Below are 20,421 nucleotides of genomic sequence, written 5' to 3'. Positions count from 1 at the left end.
ACCTCAGCCTCCTGTGCTGGAATTAAATATGTGTACCACCACACCTGGCTGAACATATAAAGTTTAAAAATTTTTATTTTTATTTTACTTATTTGACAGAGAGAGAGAGAGAATGAGAATGGGTGCACTAGGGTCTCCACCCACTGCAAATGAACTCCAGATGTATGTGCCACCTTGTGTATCTGGTTTACGTAGGTCCTGGGGAATCGAGCCTCGAACAGGGGTCGTTAGGCTTCACAGGCAAGTGCTTAACTGCTAAGCCATCTCCCCAGCCCAAGATTTAATTTTTTGATGGCATAGTGCTAGGATTAAATTAAACTAGCATTGTCCCGCTGAGCTATACTCTAGACCCTGCCTTTTTTTTTTTTTCTTTCTACTTTGAGACAGGGTCTTACTAAGATGCCCAAGATAGTCTTGAACTTGGTGATCCTCTTACCTCAGCCTACCAAGTAGATAAAATTAAGGATTTACACCACCAGGGCCTGTTACATTTTTAAAATGTAAGGGCTAGGACTAAGGATATAACTTATAGTAGAGCTCTTGCATAGCAAGAAGGAGACCCTAAATTGAATACTAAATATCCCCCCAAAATTAAGCTAAAATATTGAGATATTATAAGAAAACATGGGGTGCTTAATCTTATTACATGTACTCATGGTAATTTACAAGAACAACATATACAGTTGGAAATAGAAAATTTGTAAGAAAAGTAAAATATGGTATGTACATATGTATGTATATATGTGTGTATGTCTCTACATTATACATTGCTCATATTTGCCTCTCCACTACCCTTCTGTGACCTTCCACTCCTTTCCACTGGGGTGTGTAAAACCTATTTTTCCCATGAGAGAAATGTGATATTTGTCTTTGAGTATGGATTATTTCACTAAACATGAATCTCTAGTTCCATCTATTTTCATGCAAATGACATAATTTATATATATTATATAATTATACATTTTATACATACATACATACATATATATATGGCCTATACTTGCCTACACTCTCTGTTATATACATATATGACAGAAAGAGAGTGTAGGCCTAAGGACCCAGTACCTATGTAAGCCAGATGCACCAGATAGCGCATGCATCTAGAGTTCGGATGCATTGACTGAAGGCCCTGATGTGCTTATTAAAGAAAACACAAAAAATCCGGGTGTGGTGACACACACCTTTAATCCCAGCACTTGGGAGGCAGAGGTAGGAGGATCACCGTGAGTTTGAGGCCACCCTGAGGCTACATAGTTAATTCCAGGTCAGCCTGGGCCAGAGTGAGACTCTACCTCGAAAAACCAAAAAATAAAAAATAAAAAGAGTTAAAGGCTATCTTCAGCTATATAGCAAGTTAGAGGCCAGCCATCAAGACTGAGAAGGAGTAGCTCATAGTTAGGAGAGAACCAAGAGAAGAGGGCTTGAATGCCCAGTGAAGAAAGTGTTTCACAGAAGAGCATCAAAACATGTAAAATGTGGCTGAGTGGTTAAAATAAGTTGAAAATTGAGACTTGATCTTGGATTCAGCTCTGACTTTTTTGGGGGGGGAATTAATTTTAGGAAAAATAACATCTTTACATTTATCACATCTTTCTGGAAAAATTAATTTAGTAGCTATTGAAGGAAAGAGTACCCTTTTTGTTACTGGACTTTTTTTTTTTTTTAAGGTAAGGTCTCACTTTAGCCCAGGCTGACCTAGAACTTACTCTGTAGTCCATGCTGGCCTCAAACTCATGGTGATCACCTTACCTCAGCCTCCTGAGTGCTGGGATTACATGTGTGAACCATCAAACCCAGCATGAATACACTTAAAAATTTTTTTTTCAATTTATTTATTTGAGAGAGAGAATGGATGCGCCAGAGCCTCTAGCCACTGCAAATAAATTCCAGACCTATGCACCACCTTGTGCTTCTGGCTTAATAATGTGTGGGTACTGGGGAATCAAACTCGGGCCCTTAGGCTTTTGCAGGCAGGTGCCTTAACCACTGAATAATCTTTCCAGCCCCAAAGTGATGGGTGTTTTGTGTTTTGTTGTTTCTTTTGTCTTCGAGGTAGGGTCTCTCTCTAGCCCAGGCTGATCTGGAATTCACAGTTTCAGGCTGTCCTTGAGCTCACAGCAATCCTCCTACCTCTGCCTCCTGAGTGCTGGGATTAAAGATGTGTCCCACCATGCCTGGCTGAATACTTTTTTTTTTAGTATGCTAATAAATCTCTCAAATTAGAAATACTGGTATAGCTTGTATATACAAGTTTCAACTTCACAGTACAAACTCACGACAAGGCATGGTGGTACATGCCTTTAGTCACAGCATTAGGGAAACAGGTAGGAGGATTGCAAGCCTGACAATCTGAGTTTGATTCTCCTTAGAGCCTATGTAAAGCCAAAAGCAAAATGGCTCACCCATCTGTAATCCCAGTGTGCCTGTGGCAGAAGGAGGCAGAGCCAGGAGAATACCAAAGCTAGCAAGCAGTGGACGCAAAGCAATGAGACTCAATCTCAAAAGAAGGTGGAAGGAGAAGAAAGCACTCCAGGGTTTTCTACTGACCTTCACACATTTTGGTTGTGTGTGTGTGTGTGTGTTTGTGTGCACGTGTCTGTGCATGCACGCGCACACACACACATACATAGCAATTAATTATTTGGAAACTTGGAATGAATTATGAGCAAAGAAAGTTAGGCTATTTTAAAGCAAGTTTAGCATATAGTTGGGGGTGGTAGGAAGACCAATTTGTGCTAATCAAACAAGTTTTATAATTTATGCAAGCTAAGTGATAAAATACAAAGCTGAGGGCTGGAGAGATGGCTTAGCAGTTAGGCACTTGCCTGCACAGCCTAAGAATGCATGTTTACATCTCCAGGTACCACATAGCCGGATGCAGTGATGCTAGCGTGTAATGTCATGTATGCACAAATGCGCACACTCATCCGGAATTTGTTCACAGCAGCCGAAAGCCCTGTTGTACCTATTCTCTCTCTCTCTCCCTCCCTTCCCCTCTTTCTCTCTTTCTGTCTCTCTCTCTCAAAAAAATGAAAATACAAGCCGGGCGTGGTGGCGCACGCCTTTAATCCCAGCACTCGGGAGGCAGAGGTAGGAGGATCGCTGTGAGGTCAAGGCTACCCTGAGACTACATAGTGGATTCCAGGTCAGTCTGGGCCAGAGTGAGACCCTACCTTGAAAAACCAAAAAAATAAATAAATAAAAAAAAAAAGCTGAAATACCTAGCAGGATTTGAGCTGGAGCTATGCCTTTTGCTAGCTATGGAATCATATACAAATGAGTTAACCTCATTGAATGTCAGTTTATTTATATGTAAAAGCTATTTCCGCACTACTGTCTTATTAAGCAATATTGAGATCCCTGAGAAGATAGAAAACACAAAGCTGAAATAGGAGAAGTCATTTGTATGAGAAGGAAGAACATTTTCATTCAGTGAGAAATAGCTAAAAACAAATGAGAGTGAAAGTAAAGTCATAAACTAAGGAGAATGTGCTGTGATTTTGCCTGGTTGGTCTGATTTCTTACTAAAGGAGACAGAGTTATCTCATGACCATTAAGAGGTAAGAAAGATTAAGGAATGGGGTCAGATTTGGAAAGTATATGGATATGTGGGCCATCTAAGGGAGTTCGTGGAGGTAACTCTGTAGCCCCAGGGTGGCTTCAAGCTCACAGTGATCTTCGTACATCAGCCTCCTGAATGCTGGGACTGAAGGCATGCATCACCATTCCAGGCTGGTTATTCTTTTTAAAAAATTATTTATTTATTATTTATTTCGAAGCAGGGAGAGAAAGAATGGGTGCACCAGGGCCTCTTTCAACTACAAACAAGCTCCACACACATTTACCACTTAGTGCATATGGCTTTATGTGAGTGCTGGGGAATCAATCCCAGGCCATCACGCTTTTAACCACTGGTCCCTCTCTCCAGACCCCAGTCTGTTTATTTTTTATTTTATTTTATTTGAGAGACAAAAGAGGCAGAAAGGGAAAATAAGTATGGATGCACCATGGCCATCTGCCACTGTAAACAAACTCCCGATAATGTGCCTCTTTGTACATCTGGTTTTCTATGTTGGGTACATGGGAGTTGAATCTAGGCCATTAGGCTTTGCGAACAGGTTCCTTTAATCACTGAACCATCTCTCCAGCCCCCAGTCTTTTTTTTTTTTTTTTGAGGAACACAAGGATAATTTATCTTAGACTCAAAGAGAGAAAATGTATCCTTAGAGACAAGGTAGGCAGGCTTGTGAAGGAACAACTGTGGTCAGCTTCCCAGAAGACACATTTGGGGGGGTGCAGTATTGGAGAGTAAAAGCAGGCAGACTGGACAATGAGCATTAGCAAGTAGCAGCTCTCAGAAATGGGGACTTTGGGGTTTATAAAGACATAGCTCATTAAGGGGATAGTTATTCCTTCTATTTTCTTGCCACAACATCAGGCAAGTTACTTTTTCTTATACCTTTTTTTTTTTTGAGGTAGGGTCTCACTCTGGCCCAGGCTGACCTGGAATTCACTGTATAGTCTCAGGCTGGCCTTGAACTCATGGCAATTCTCCTACCTCTGCTTCCCGAGTGCTGGGATTAAAGGCGTGTGCCACCACGCCCAGCACTTTTTCTTATACTTTTTGGCACAGACCAATTTTGTTAAAAATACTTTATTTATTTATTTATTTATTGGAGAGAAAGAGAGAGAGAATAGGTACACCAGGGCCTTCAGCCACTTCAAACAAACTCCAGATGCATGCACCCCTTTGTGCATCTGGCTTACATGGGTCCTGGGGAATTGAACCTGGGTCCTTTGCCTTTGCAGGCAAATGCCTTAACTGCTAAGCCATCTTTCTAGCCCCCCCATTTTTTTAACTAAGCCTAGTCTGTTCTTAGATGCTGGGTTTCCTTTAGAGTTTTTAGTGCTGGCTCATTTTCATGTCCTTCCTGGGTGCTGTCTTTTACTTATCCTGAGACATTCTAAGGAAAACATTAAGAAGCTGGAATTACTCAGGTAATTTTAGTAGCTAATGATACAGTTTATAAGGTAACTGGCTTTTTTACTCTGGAGGTAGGGAGTTTTCTTTTAATACCCCTTTGCCGTATGATTTGTAACTTAAAGCCTTGAGTCACCTGAAAGCACTGTAAGGATCCCCCTGCTTCCGCCATCAATAACTAGGTAGCCCATGAGGGCTGCTGGTATAGGTCAGCAGCAGAATACCAGTCTATAATGTGCTAGGTCATGTTCGTGGTCTGTGTGTGGGGGTGTGTGCGCGCGTGCACGTGTGCACATGCATGCACACTTACATGCCACAGTGCACACTCATGAGAGGTCAGAGGACAATATCTGGGTATCCATCTTCTTCTACCTTTCTTTATGGCAAGGTTTCTTGTTTGCCTCTGAGTGTCCCGGACTAGCTGGCCTGCGAGCTTCAGATTTCTCCTGGCTTCACATCCCATTGCCATAAGATCACAGTGTACTTTGCATCCAGCATTACATGGGTGCTTGGGAGTATCGAGCTCAATTTGACAGGCTTGGAAGCAAGTGCATTTGGCTGCTAAACCATCTACCAGCCCCCTAGACCGTGGTTTTGATCCCCAGGATCACAGAACAGCAACACAAACAAAACAACTAGTTAGCATGATACTCTTTTCTTTATTAAAAGGCCCCAAATACACCAATTTGACATTTTGAAAATGGGGCCTTGCTCCCTGCAGACATAAAATGGCCTCGATATCCATGACCTCATAGTGTCTGACACTACCTACACAAGACCATCGTAAGAGGAGGGAAAGATCATGACATCAAAATAAAAGAGAGATCCGGGCGTGGTGGCGCACGCCTTTAATCCCAGCACTTGGGAGGCAGAGGTAGGAGGATCACTGTGAGTTCAAGGCCACCCTGAGACTACAGAGTTAATTCCAAGTCAGCCTGGACCAGAGTGAGACCCTACCTCGAAAAACCAAAAAAAAAAAAAATAAATAAATAAATAAAATAAAATAAAATAAAATAAAAGAGAGGCTTATTGAGATGAGGAGGGGATATGATGGAGAATGGAATTTCAAAGGGAAAGAGGGGGAGGGAGGGTATTACCATGGGATATTTTTTATAATCATAGAAAATGTTTTAAAAAATTGAGAAAAAATAAAATTAAATTAAAAAAAGAAAATGGGGCCTTTTAGCATATTTTGAAATTTGGATACTTATTTTACAAGAACATTGCACTTCTTATATTTTTGTGTTCTGTGACATCTGTAAAGAGCTGTTTATATTTTGTATTCTCTAAATAACTTTTTACTCTAAAAAATAACTGGGGCTAGAGATGTAGTTTAGCAGTTATGGCACTTGCCTGCAAAGACAAATGATCCAAATCCAATTCCACAGTACCCACATAAAGCCAGATGTCATGCATCTGGAGTTCATTTGCAGCAGCTGGAGGCCCTGGTGTGCCTATTCTCTTTCTCTCTGTCTCTCTTCAATCTCTCTCTCTTGCAAATAATTAAAAGAAATTTTTTTTTGTTTAGAGAGACAGAATGGGCGTGCCAGGGCCTCCAGCCACTGCAAGCAAACTCCAGATGCATGTGCCACCTTGTGCATCTGGCTTACGTGGGTCCTGGGGAATTGAGCCTCAAACCAGGGTCCTTAGGCTTCACAGGCAAGCGCTTAACCACTAAACCATCTCTCTAGCCCCCATCCCTTGCAAATAAAATTTAAAAATATTTATTTTTTATTTTTTGGTTTTGTGAGATAGGGTGTCAATGTAGCCCAGGCTGACCTGGAATTCACTTTGTATTCTCAGGGTGGCCTTGAACTCACAGCAATCCTCCTACCTCTGCCTCCCAAATGCTGAGATTAAAAGATGTGTGCCACCATGCCCGGCTTAAGAAAAATAATTCTTAAACAAACCAACCAACTGTGGTCCCAGCCATTAATTAATAGACTGGAACTGTGGTTTTTTGTTTTTGTTTTTCAAGGTAGAGTCTCATTCTAGCTCAGGTTGGCCTGGAATTAATCTCAGGGTGGCCTTGAACTCATGTCGATCCTCCTATCTCTGCCTCCCAAGTGAAAGGCATGTGCCACCACACCCGGCTCGACTGGAACTGTTTTGCACACATGTGTTTGCTATATATTCATGTGCATATGTGTGCTTGCATGAGTGGGCTCAGGCATGTGAATGTGGAGGCCAGAGGTAGGGATCAGGTATCTTCTTCAGTTGCTCTCCATTTCGGTTACTGAGGCAGTGTCCCTGGAGCCCAGAGCTTGCCAGATTCAGCTAGTCCAACTAACTAGCTTGTCTCCAGGATTTTCTGACAGCCTCCTGAGTGCTGAGGTTTCAGACTGGCCCCCTGCCCACCTCAGTACTGCTGATCTGAACTTCAGTCCTCAGACTTGTGCAGCAAACACTTCATGTGCTGAGCCTTCTCCTAGCCTTATTTTATACGTTGTCTATAAAATGTAAATAGATTATTCCACAGAACTAATTATATATTCACTTCAGCTAGTGTGAATTGTCACTCCAAGCTTGTTTACAGTATGCCTTGTCAGTTAATTATAAATTACTTTAGCAAAAGAGCTAGAATTCTGGATGTGTTTACACAAAAGGTGACCTTAATATTGCATATCACTGACTTAGTATTTTCATTTCAGGTAACATTTCACTGGTTGCATTTCCAGTTTCCAGTACCAGCTCACCAACAAAGATCTTACCAAAAACCTTAGGACCAATAAATGTGAATGTTGGACCCCAAATGGTAAGAAAACTATTTTAGAGATTAGAGCTTTGTTTAGGTAAGAATGATTTGTAGGATAATTATGCCAAAGGGATTTGGTCACTTAATTTTAGTTATTGGTTACTATAAAAGGTACTTTGTTTTTTATCTGAACGTAACATAGTAAGTCTTAAAAAGACATGGTATTGTTTAGATGTTTGAGTCCGTGATTCTTGTTGAATAGAATTAAGGTTTTTGCTCCTTATTTGAGGTTTCTCTTGTATCTTTTGTATCTGTCTTCTTCTTTTTCCTTTTTTTTTTTTTAAAGCTTTTTCTTAATTTTATTTATTTATTTGACAGAGAGAGGCAGAAAGCATGGCCTCCAACCACTGCAAATGACTCCAGATGTGTGCGCCCCCTTGTGGATCTGGCTAAACTAGGTCCTGTGGAATCAAACCTGGGTCCTTCGGCTTTGCAGGCAAATGCCTTAACCACTAAGCCATCCCTCCAGCCCTTCTTTTCTTTTTTTCTGTTATACTGGGGATTGAATTGAGGGCCTTGCACATGCTAGACAAGCACTCTACTGGTTCTCTTTTTGGGAGGGTGTTCTTTTATGAAGTAACCTTTTCTTCCCTAAACTGTGTGTTTTTATATGAACTGAACTCATGGCCCACCAGTTGAATCTATAGGTGGAGTTTAATATGAAAATCTTTGCACTAAAAGACCATTGTAGGTCTGGCTCAGTAGGTAAGTGTATACTGTGCAAGCATGAGGACCTGAGTTTGATTCCTGGCACCCCCAATATAAAAGGGAAGTCACACATGTCTGTAACCTCCAGTGCTGGGGGGACAGAAGCAGGAGGCTCCCTGGGGAGCTAATCTGAAAAGCTTCAGGTTCCATGAGAGACTCTGTCTTAGGAAATAATTCAGAAGAGCAACAGGTCATCTGATGTCCACCCCTGGCCTCCACATGGATCATGTGCATCTGCATACACACGTGCATACATACTGCATGCACACATGCACAAGACAGTTGTAGGTGTATAATCCCAGCACTCAAGAGACCGAGGCAAGAGGATCACCGTGAGTTCTAGGACAGCAAGGGTATCCTACATACCCTTGAAAAAAGAAAGAAAAAAAGGAGAAGGGGAATTGGGGAAACAGTGATATACTAGTTCACTTTATTCTTTAGCTGTATAAATTATGAGTGAAATTTTGTTTCTGTAAAGGAATTCATGAATTCTGCTAGAGCTTAGAGTATGTAACACTCTTAACGCCCTGTTTGTACTCACGGTTGCATTCAACTACTACAGCCAAGACTAGTGGCTCCTGTCTGTAATCCCAGCACCGGGGAGGCTGAGGTAGAAGGAGTATTGCATGTTTGAGACCAGAGAGACCCTATTAAAAAAAAAAACAAACTATCATAAAAACTATGCCCAGGGCAGGAAAGATGGCTCAGTGGTAAAAGGTGCTTGCTGCTTGCTTGCTGTGGTAGTTTGACTTTAAATGAGTGTCCCCATGGCCAGAGGTATTTTTGATTAAGCTTGCAGCTTAATTCTCCATCAGGCACAGACCTGCTGGAACTGGTGGTACTGGGGGGTGGATCTTTAGTCCATCCCTGCTAGGTGTGTTCAGAGCCAGTTTGAGCTCAGGCTGTTGGTACTTGCTAGCTGTTGGATAAAACCTTTCCTCCCATAAGCTGCTTGTGGTCTTATGTAGCCCAGGATGACCCTGTACCTTTGAGTCTCCTACCTCAGCCTTCTAAATGCTGAGATTACTGGCATGTTCTTTTACACCCAGTTTATTGAAGGCCATTCTGATGAGGATCCAGATGGAAGCTAGGAACATGTGATTGGAATACAAAGCCATCCTGTTACAAAGTGGCAAAGAACTTAACTGAGTTGTGTTCTTGTCTAGTGGTTTGTGGAAGGAAGAACCTGTGAGCAGTAAAATAAGCTATTTGCTCTAAGCAACATATTGAGGGCAGGACATTACTTCTCTTCACTACTTAAAATACTTGAGAAAGGAAAGTGTTCATAATCAGAAGGGAAACAATTAAAAGGTTTGGAAGTTCTCAGCCTCACTTATTTGCCTTATTTTTTTTTTGTGTGTGTATGTGGATTTGTGGCTTGTTTTGTTCTGATTTGTCTCTTTTACTGATTGAAGCTACCCTCTCACATGTGCTAGGCAAATGTTGAGCTACATCCCTAGTGCTTGCTTATTTTTTGGCTACAGGGTCTCTGTGTAGATTAGGCTGATTCAGCCTTCAGCGTTCAGAGTAGTGTGTTACAGGTATGCAGTACCACACTCTGGTGGCCATGGTTTAAAGAAAGAAAAAGCCAGGTGTGTTGGCGCACACCTATCCCAGCACTTGGGAGGCAGAGGTAGGTGGATCGCTGTGAATTCAAGGCCACCCTGGGACTACCTAGTGAGTTCCAAGTCAGCCTGGACTAGTGTGAGACCCCACCTCGAAAAACAAAAACAAAAACAAAAACAAAAAAAAAAAAAACTTTTGGAGCAGAACTATAGGGTTGTGGGTAGATGACCTTTAAGAAAAGAAACATGTATTTTTTATTTGCAAGCAGAGAGACTGAGAGAGAGAGGCACTGCAGACCAACTCCAGGTGCATGCATCACCTTGTGCATCTGGCTTTATATGGGTACTAGGGAATCACTTGGGTTGTTAGGTTTTAAAGGCAAGCGCTTTAACTGCTATACCATCTCTCCAATCCTAGATAACCTATACTTTTCTTTTTAAAAAACTTTTATGACAGCTTCCATAAGTATAGACAATAAACCGTAATAATTTCCACTGTCCTCTCCATTCCCCCCCTCTCAAATCCACTGTCCATTGAATTCCTTCTTTTTTTCAATTAGTCTCTTTTCTATTTTGATGTCATCATTTTTTCCTCCTTTTATGAAGACCTTGTGTAGGTAGTGTCAGGCACTGTGAGATCATGAATATCAAGGACATTTTGTGACTGGAAGACAGTATTGTAAGCACTCCTCCCCTTCCTTTGGCTCTTCCATTCTTTCCACCACCTCTTTCACAGTGGTCCCTGAGCCTTGGAGGGTGTGATAGAAAGGTCTCCATACTGAACATTCCACTGTCACTTCTCAGCACTATAGTATAGTGACTTTTGAGTCATCCCAGTAGTCACCACCATCTGAAAAGAAAAGCTTCTCTAACCAAAAGTGAGAGTAGCAATAATATATGGACATAAACATAGTGCCTAGAGGGATGGAGATATGGCTTAGTGGTTAAGGCACTTGCCTGCAAAGCCTAAGGATCCATGTTCAACTCTCCAGTTCCCACGTAAGCCAGATGCATAACTTGACACAAGCACACAAGGTTGCATATGTGCACAAGGTGACGCATGCCTCTGGAGTTTGATTGTGGTAGCTGGAGGCCTTGGTGTGTTAATTCTGTCTGTCTCTCTCTCTCTCTCTCTCTCTCTCATTAAAAAAAGTGCTTACAGGGCAGTTTGAGGGCAGTTTGGTGGCCATAATATATACATTTAGCCAGACAACAGCAGGCATTATTCCTTCAGGGCTTATGACCTCCCCAGTCATATGCTTTTTATTTTTTATTTTTTATTTTTTGGTTTTTTGAGGTAGGATTTCACTCTTGTCTAGGCTGATCTGGAATTCACTATGTAGTCTCAGGGTGGCCTTGAATTCATGGTGGTCCTCCTACCTCTGCCTCCCGAGTGCTGGGCTTAAAGGTGTGCGCCACTATGCCCGACTGCCAGCCATATGCTTTTGACTAGGTTTTCAGTACCAGGCATGTATTTCCTCCTATGGAGTGGGCCTCCGGTCTAATTAGAGAGCAGTTGGTTTCCTAAATAACAGATATGCACCAGTTGGCACATTTGGCCTGGCTGACCAATCTTAGGGTTTCCATGGTCCATTGTTGTTTAATATGGTTGATGTCTTCTCTCTCCCAAAGGGCTGCATGCAGAACAACTCTTTCTAGCTTTCTAACAGCTAGTCAACAGGGATGAGGTTTCCAGCTCAGCTCCAGCTTGACTTCTCAGTGACCTGCAGCCCAAGAATGTGAAGTCTTCAGCAGTAGGGTATTACCATCTAGTATTGGTGGGCAACCAAGAGCCTTGGCAACGGCCTATAATGTTTGGAGGGCATCAAGATCCTCCCTGGCCAACTCACTGAAAGATATTGCACCACTGGCACTGAAACTTCTCCAGTAACAACCTATGGCTTCTGGGTGCACCATTATCCATTTACTCTCCCTTAAAATATATATATATATGATTGCCTAGCAAGAAAGTAGACTTCCATATGGCTTACTTATAACATCGTAAATTTTGATTAACCCTCCTCCCACCCTTCCTTTACTCTATCCCTTCCCTTGATGCCACTTAGACCATTCCACCCTCAGTAATCTGACCCTCTACTTAAAAATCTACAATATCGCTGGGCGTGGTGGCACACGCCTTTAATCCCAGCACTTGGGAGGCAGAGGTAGGAGGATCACCGTGAGTTCAAGGCCACCCTGAGACTACAGAGTTAATTCTAGGTCAGCCTGGACCAGAGTGAGACTCTACCTCAAAAAACCAAAAAAAAAAAATCTACAATATCCTTCTCTCTCCTCCCTCTTGTGTAGCCCTTTTCTAGCTTTCTGGCTTCTACTAACTTTTATTCCAACTCACATGCAAATGTAAATATTTGTAGCTAGGATCCACATATGAGAGAGAACGTGACGTTTGACTTTGTGGACCTGGGTTACCTTACTTATAATAATCCTTTCCATATCCATCTATTTTCCTGCAAATTTTATAATTTCACTTTTCTTTATTGCTGAATTGCATAAATGCCACATCTCCATTATCTATTCATCATTCATCATGAAGGGCCTTTAGGGTGGCTCCATTTCCTCGATATTGTGAATAGCTCAGCAGTAAACATGGATGAGCAAGTATCTTTAAGGTAGTGAGAATAGTCTTTGGGGTATACGCTAAGGATTGGTACCGCTGGATCACATGGTAAACCTTTTTTTTTTGTTGTTTGTTTGTTTGTTTGTTTTTTGTTTTTGAGGTAGGGTTTCACTGTAGCCCAGGCTGACCTGGAATTCAGTCTTTAGTCTCAGGGTGGCCTCAAACTCATTGTGATCCTTCTACCTCTGCCTCCCAAGTGCTTGGATTAAAGGCATGTGCCACCATGCTGGCCAGTAAATCTATTTTTTACTGTCTCAGGAAGCTCCACACTGATTTCTACAATGGCTGTAACAGTTAACATTTCCACCAACAATTGGAGAAGGTTCTCTCTGCCCACACTCTGGCCAGCATTTACCTTTATTGTTTTCTTCATGAAGGCCATCCTGACAGGAGTGAGATGGAATCTCAAAGTAGTTTTAATTTACTTTTTCCTGATGGCTAAGGATGTAAAGCATGTTTTTAGACGTTTATTGGCCATCTGTGTTTCTTCTTTTGAGAACACTTTATTCAGTTCCATAGCCCATTTTTTGATTGGGTTGCTTGACTTACTAGTTTTTTTAGTTCTTTGTTTATCCTAGATATTAATCCTCTCTCAGATGTATAGCTGGCAAAGATTTTTCTCCCATTCTGTAGGCTGACTCTTTGCTCTATTCACAGTGTGCTTTGCTGTACAAAAGCTTTTTAATTTTGTGGGGTCCCAATGTTTGACTAGTGGGTTTACTTCCTGAGTGACTGGGGTTACGTTGTATTTCTGAATCTGCTTGACAAGTATTTAGATGTTCTCCATCTGAGTACATATGCTCTCAGCTTTTCCAACTGTAGGTGGCAGTAGTACTTTAAATATGTTGTTTGAGGCAGCTGGTCTTCAGAATGATGTTCAGTTACTATCTAATTTCCCACCCAGCTAATCAATTGTTAGAGAAACCACAAGGTTAAATATGAATGTCTAGCATTTATTGGAGATGGTTCAAAAGCTTAAAACTCATTTTCCTCATATCAGCTGAATGTCAGAAGTATGTTTTTACCTGTAATCTAAAACTAGAATTTCAGGGCTGGGGAAATGTCTCAGTGGTTATGGTGCTTGCCTGCGAAGCCTAAGGATCCTGGTTCAATTCCTCAGGATCCACGTAAACCAGATGAACAAGGGGACACATGCCTCTGGAGTTTGTTTGCAATAGCTAGAGGGCCTGGCCTACCCATTCTCTCTTTCTCTCTTTCTCTCTCTCTCAAATAAATAAATAAAATATTAAGATTAGAATTTCAGTGTTGGAAAGAAGGCTTAGTGGTTGCAATGCTTGCCTGTGAAGCCTATGGACCCAGCTTCAGTTCTCTAGTACCCACACAAGCCAGATGTACAAAGGTAGCACATGTATCTGGAGTTCATTTTTAGTGGCTGGAGCCCCTGGTGTGTCCAATCTTTTTTTTTTAATTTTTAAATTTTATTATTTTTATTTATTTATTTGAGAGAATGAGAGAAAGGCAGATATATAGAGAGAATGGGCATGCCAGGGCCCTCAGCCACCACACATGAACTCCAGACACATGTACCACTTTATGCATCTGACTTAACGTGGGTCCTGGGGAATGGAACCTGGGTTCTTTGGCTTTGCAAGCAGCACCTTAAATGCTAAGCCATCTCTCTCTCTCTCTCCACCCCCATTCTCTTTCTCTCTCTCTGCTTACCTCTTCCTTTCTCTCTCTCAAAGAAATAAATACAATTATTTTAAAATTAGAATTTCAAAATTAAGTTTCAAGAATATAGGAAAGCAGCCAGGCGTAGTGGCACATGCCTTTAATCCCAGCACTCGGGAGGGCAGAGGTAGGAGGATCGCTGTAAGTTCAAGGCCACCCTGAGACTACATAGTGAATTCCAGGTCGGCCTGGGCTAGAGTGAAGAATGAGTTCCTACCTTGAAAGAGAGAAAGAGGTGGGGCGGCCAGGGAAAGAATATAGGAAAGCATATCTAACTCTTTACTCATAAACTAATTTTCCTATGTTTAGTAGCTGGTCAAGTTTTACTTTATTTTAGGTTTTGTTGGGTTTTTCTTTTCTTGTTTTCTCTGGGATGAGATCTTGGTCTATTGCCCTAGCTTTCCTGGAATTCCTGGGCTAAAGCGATTCTTCTGCCTCAGTCGTAAGAAGCTGGGACAGGTGTACACTTCAATATTTGGCTGCTTTTTGTTTTTTTTTCCTTGAAGATCCCTGTTATTATCCTAGTTTATGAACTAATTACATCCCATGTGCACTCTGAGCTACTAATTCCAACCCAATTCTGTCATCACTCTAGTTTTAGAAAGTGTTCGGAAACTACTGGGCATCATGTCTTGCGCTAAGAGCAAAAGGAACAGATCATTGTTAATCTCTGTCCTGTCAAAGAGCATCACCTGACAGTATGACATTGAATAAGAACAAACAAGTAAACTGGAACATAGTAGTTCCTTTCCAAAGTTATTCTCAATGAATAAAACCTGATTTTTGTATGTCCTCTTTACCACCCTTTCAATTTTTTCTCCTAGAAATCCCTTAAAATCAGGCAACCCTACTCACTAGAAGAGCGCTCCTTACTTAGTCATACTTCTGTACCAGTGATGCATTCTTTCCACAGGAGACTTAGAAAGCTTATAGTAGTGTTGTGGGATCTCCTGTTGTAGGAATAGTAGTGTAGACTAGATAAAGACTGAGAATCTCTCAACATTTTATTCCTGTAGTATTACTATTACCATCATCATCATCATCATCATAGTTACTGGCCTGAACTCATGCCATAAGCATTCGAGGCAAGTGCTGTGACAGTGAGCTACATCCTGAACTTCAAGCTTTCCTTTTTAAGCTGTCCATACCCAAAGTCAGCTTGCTAGAGAACATTTTAACTTGTGATAACTATGCCCTTTATATTGTAGTAGGGTGAGTTTTTTTTTTTTTGCTTTATTTATTTTTTTTTCTGGTGCGTATATTGTATGTATGGTGTGTGTGCATGCCTGGTGTTGTGTGTGTACAGATACATATGCCAGTGAGCACATGCTTATTAGGTGTTCTCTACCTTATTTCCCTTACACACTCTCTTGCTGAACCTGGGAGCCCCAGAAATCTCTTGTGTGTTCCTCCCCCCACCAAGTGCTGGGGTTACAGGTGTGTGCAACTATGCCAAGCTTGTCATGTGGTGCTGGAGATGACACTCGGGTCCCTATGCTTGTGAGGCAAGCACTCTTACCTGCTGAACCATCTCCCCAGCCCCTTCTTTACTTAATTTGTTTTTCTTTTTTTGTTGTTGTTGTTTAGTTTTGTTTTTGAGACAGGATCTCATTATGTAACCCTGGCTGGCCTTGAACTCACAGAATTTAGCCTGTTGTTCCCTCCCACCATGCCCAGGTTGTCTTTGTATTTTATATAATAATTGATAGCATATCAATGAACAAAGTAACAACTGATGTTTCTACTAATGTAAAAGCTGAGTCCCAGTTCAGTATTTATTGTGCCTTTCCTGTAAGTGTCTTCTGGCGTTGTGCAAGAGACCCTGTCAAGCATATAGCAGTAAGGTACTTTCTCTACACCTAAAGGTCTTACACTGGAATAAAAGGTAAGTGAGATGCATGAAGAAGTGAGAGGTATAAACATAGTTAGAATGCAAGGCAGCAGAATCTGAGGAGAGGAACAAACACAATATCTAGTTGCATGTGGTCTCATGAAGCAGGCTTCTGAATCCTTAATACCCCTTTTGTTATTTGCACATGTGTGTATGCTTGTGTACATATATTGTGGCTATAACAGGGTCTCCCACTGCTACATAAGAATATCTGGCTTTATGTGGGTGGCTGGGAAAATGAAAATGGACTGGCAGGGTTTGCAAGCAAACAAGTTTAACAGCTGAGCCATCTTCCCAGCCTCTCTTTTTTCTCTTCTTTTCTTTTTTCAAATTTATTTTATTTACTTCACACACACACAGAGAGAGAGAGAGAGAGAGAGAGGGAGAGAATGGGTGTGCCAAGGCCTTTAGCCACTATAAACGAACTCCAGGCATAATGTGCCACCTTGTGCATCTGACTTATGTGGGTCCTGGGAAATCAAATCTGGACTAGTTGGCTTTGCACGCAAGCACCTTAACCACTAAGCCAGCTCTTTATCCCCATCTTTTTTTCCCCATATTTTTTATTGACAACTTCCATAATTGTAAACAATATCCCATTAGCCCCATCTTTTTTAAAAGACAGAGTGTCAAAAAATAAAAAAAAAAGACAGAGTGTCATGTAGCCCAGAATGACCTTAGACTTTCTAGGTAGCTGAGGATGGACTTAAACTCCTAATTCCCTGTCCCCAGTACTGGGTGTGTGTAACCATACTCAACTCTTTTTTTTTTTCATACTCAACTCTTAATTAATACCCTTGGTATATTATAGATAAAATTGTCCAGATATCCTGTCAGTTTGTATTTTGTTTTTAATTGCAGAATTGAATTAATATTCCTTAAAACCATATTGACATAATGCCAAACACAAGCAGATATAGCCTAAGTTATAAAGTTCTTAAACAGTTCATAAGTGAGTATTGTCCAGACTTAAGTATTAAGCTTGAACTGTTTTCACTGTTGAAGCTGTTGTTTGACCCTTTCCTTCAATTGCAGATGAAGAGCTTGATTTTTTTTTAAAGGGGGTTGGAGAGATGGCTTAGTGGTTAAGGTGCTTGCCTCAAAGCCTGAGGACTCATGTTCCACTCTCCAGGTCCCATGTAAGCCAGATGCACAAGTTGACACAAGCACGCAAGGTCACGCATGCACACAAGATAGCGCACATGTCTGGAGTTCGATTGCAGTTGCCAGAAGCCCTGGTGTGCCAGTTCTCACTCTCTTTCTTTCTCTCTCACTCTCTCTGATAAAAGTAATAATAAAGAGTGTGTGTGTGTGTGTTTTAAGAGGTGAAGACAGAGAGGATATATGAGCATGCCAGGGCCTCCTGACACTACAGACGAACTCCAGATGCGTGTGCCACTTTATGCATCTGACTTTATGTGGGTACTGGGGAATTGAACCCAGACTGTTGGGCTTTGTAGGAAAGTGCCTTTAAGTGTTGAGCCATCTCTCCAACCCCTGCATGCATGAGGCCCACCGCTCTCCTAAGCTGATTAGTGGCTGTGTTCTCTGTATCTCTGTACTCTTCCTTTTGTTCCTATGTAAAACTTCCCTTCCCCTCTCTTCCATTTCCTTTCTTCCTTCTTTCTTTCTTTGTTTCATTCATTCATTTTTGAGGTAGGGTCTCCAGCCCAAGCTGACCAGGAACTCACTCTGTAGTCCCAGACTGACCTTGAACTCAGGGTGATACTCCTACCTCTGCTTCCTAAACTGGGATTAAAAGTATGCACCACCACACCCTGCAAATAAATTGATTTTCAGAGAATATAGAAGCTGGGGAGATATCTCAGACTAAAACTAAAGTACTTTTTTTGTTTGCTTTTTCAAGGTAGAGTTTCACTGTAGCCCAGGTTGACCTGGAATTTACTATGTATTTTAAGGGTGGCCTCAAACTCACGGCAGTCCTCCGACCTCTGCCTCCCAAGTGCTGAGATTAAAGGCAACCTGGCTCTAACATTAAAGTACTTTTAAAGACATTACCAGGATGTCAGATGTTTTTATCTTACTTTAGACATCTTTGGTAAAAATCTTTTTCACCAGTGAAAATGATAAGCCCTAGAAAAGGATTTGGTTACATGTGATCTAAAGCACACCTCTCGCTTCAAAGAGAATAAGTGATAGCTTTTCTGAGCCAATACAAGGGACCACAGCCCGGAACACAGATTCAGATTCCGCTAACATTATGTTCCATCCTGAACTAAAGGAAGTCATAAATTAATGCCTTTACCAAATTCATGGTGGGAGCATCCGATAGTTGATAGCATAGTAGGGAAAAAGCTAAGAAAAGTTTCAGATGCTATCTGATGACATTCTTGGCTTTTGAGTTGGCGCAAGCCAGTGGTCTGCTAAGCTGATACATTCCCAGGTTCTAAACCTAGCAGTAGAAAGGAAGTTAAATCATCCATAGGAGGTGAGCAGTAAGTGTCTACTAAGGGGACTAAAGATAGCCCAAGAAAATTTTGGCTCCAAATCTGCAGCATTCCAGTTCTCTACCTTCACCAAGTTCTAATCAGTCAGTCAGCTTTGTAAAGTCTTTTAACACAGGTATGGCTCCCCCTCCACATACCAACCCTTGGACTTTAGTTTCTACACATATCAAGGAGCCTTAAAAAAATAGCCTTGGTTCCATTAATTTCTTAAGTCTAATCATAGGAAATTGAAATTAAGGCCATATGATAGACACGGTGATCCACCAGCACTATGGAGTTGGAGACAAGGGTTCAGGAATTCAAGGTTTTCCTCAATATATATAATGAGTTCAAGGCCAGCTGGGGCTATGAGTCCCCATATCACAGATAGGCATGGAGGAAGAGAACCAAAAAAGAAATTAATGTTAAGATCATTCATTGCATAGAAATATTTATTAAGGCATTATTTATAGTTGAATAATTATAATTAAATCATTGAAAATCTATATTTGTAACAGTAGGGATAATAAATCAGCATGACAGAATGTTTCATTTTTTGTTTGTTGTATTACATTTGTGTACTTATTTGGCTTTTTTTGAGACAGTTTTGCTATATAGACCTGGCTGGCATGGAATTGCTATGTAGGTAGACTAGATTGACGTCAATGATTAACTGCTTTTAGGCAGCAAGGTTCTTAGTAGTCAACATTATTTTCTGCCTTTAGGTTTTTATTTATTTATTTTGAGGTAGGGTCTTGCTCTAGCCCAGGTTAACCTGGAATTCACTATGTAGTCTCATGGTGGCCTTGAACTCTCAGCAGCTGGACTGCTGCCTCCTGAGTGCTGGGATAAAAGGCATGCACCACCATGACCAGCTTAGGTTTTTCTTAATAATTAACAGTAGTATTTTCTTGTTCCAATTCTGCAGATTATAAGCACACCACAGAGACTAACCAATTCAGGAAGTGTTCTGATTGGGAGTCCATATACCCCTGCACCAGCAATGGTCACTCAGACACACATAGCCGAGGCTACTGGCTGGGTTCCCAGGTAAGAGTGCCACAACTGACTGTTTCTAAAGCCTTAAAAAAAGTCCCCTTACTACCTAGTCTTTTCTTCTTTTGTTAATCCAGTTCTTTTCTTGGTGGGAAGAGGGGTTGTTTTGTGTTTGGGGTTTTTGTACCACAGTCTTCATGTAGTACAGGCTGGCTTCACACTCACTACATAGCCATGGAGGATGGTGTAGCTCAGGATCCTTCTGCCTCCACCTTGCAAGTAACTGATTAATCTCTGTGATGTGCTAGGGAGGTTGTTTATGTGTTTGTTTGTTTTTTGAGACAGGGTCTTGCAGTGTAACCCCTGACTGAACTGGAACTCAATATGTAGCCCAGGCTGCCTTGAATTCACAGCAATTCTCCTGTGTCACTTTATTAAGTGCTGGGGTTATAGGTGTGTGCCACACAGCCAGATAGTCTAGTTCTCATAAACTAATGTGTTTCATTAAAAGCACCAGATTTATTTATTTATTTATTTTGGAGACAAGGTCTGCTTGTACAGCCCACTGGCCCCAGCTTGTGATGTGTTGCCTCAGCTTCCTGAGTATAGGGCTATAGGCATATCCACCACACCCAGTGGTGCAGCTGTTTTTAAGCAAAGAAGAGTGTACCAGCTTATAGCTGAGTCTTCTGACATTTTCAGTTCTGAAATGGGAAGCACTACTTTTTATGGTTCTAGCACTGCACTA

The 20,421-nt window shown here is 41.4% G+C and overlaps 1 protein-coding gene across 9 annotated transcripts in view; it reads left to right on the top strand.

Annotated features, from left to right (window-relative positions):
• Positions 1-20,421, top strand: part of Tfdp2 (transcription factor Dp-2) — a 207,423-nt gene that overhangs the window by 135,522 nt on the left and 51,480 nt on the right. For all 9 annotated transcript variants that reach the window (XM_045136287.1, XM_045136285.1, XM_045136283.1 and 6 more), the window contains 2 exons: positions 7,633-7,736; positions 19,606-19,727. In XM_045136287.1, the coding sequence (XP_044992222.1) occupies positions 7,734-7,736; positions 19,606-19,727 (125 nt within the window). In that variant the 5' untranslated portion in view covers positions 7,633-7,733. The remainder of the gene's footprint in view (positions 1-7,632; positions 7,737-19,605; positions 19,728-20,421) is intronic.

This window comes from Jaculus jaculus, chromosome 17 (assembly GCF_020740685.1).
Source record: "Jaculus jaculus isolate mJacJac1 chromosome 17, mJacJac1.mat.Y.cur, whole genome shotgun sequence".
In the NCBI taxonomy this organism is placed as follows: Eukaryota; Metazoa; Chordata; class Mammalia; order Rodentia; family Dipodidae; genus Jaculus; species Jaculus jaculus.
This window is presented reverse-complemented; position numbering and strand designations above follow the sequence as displayed.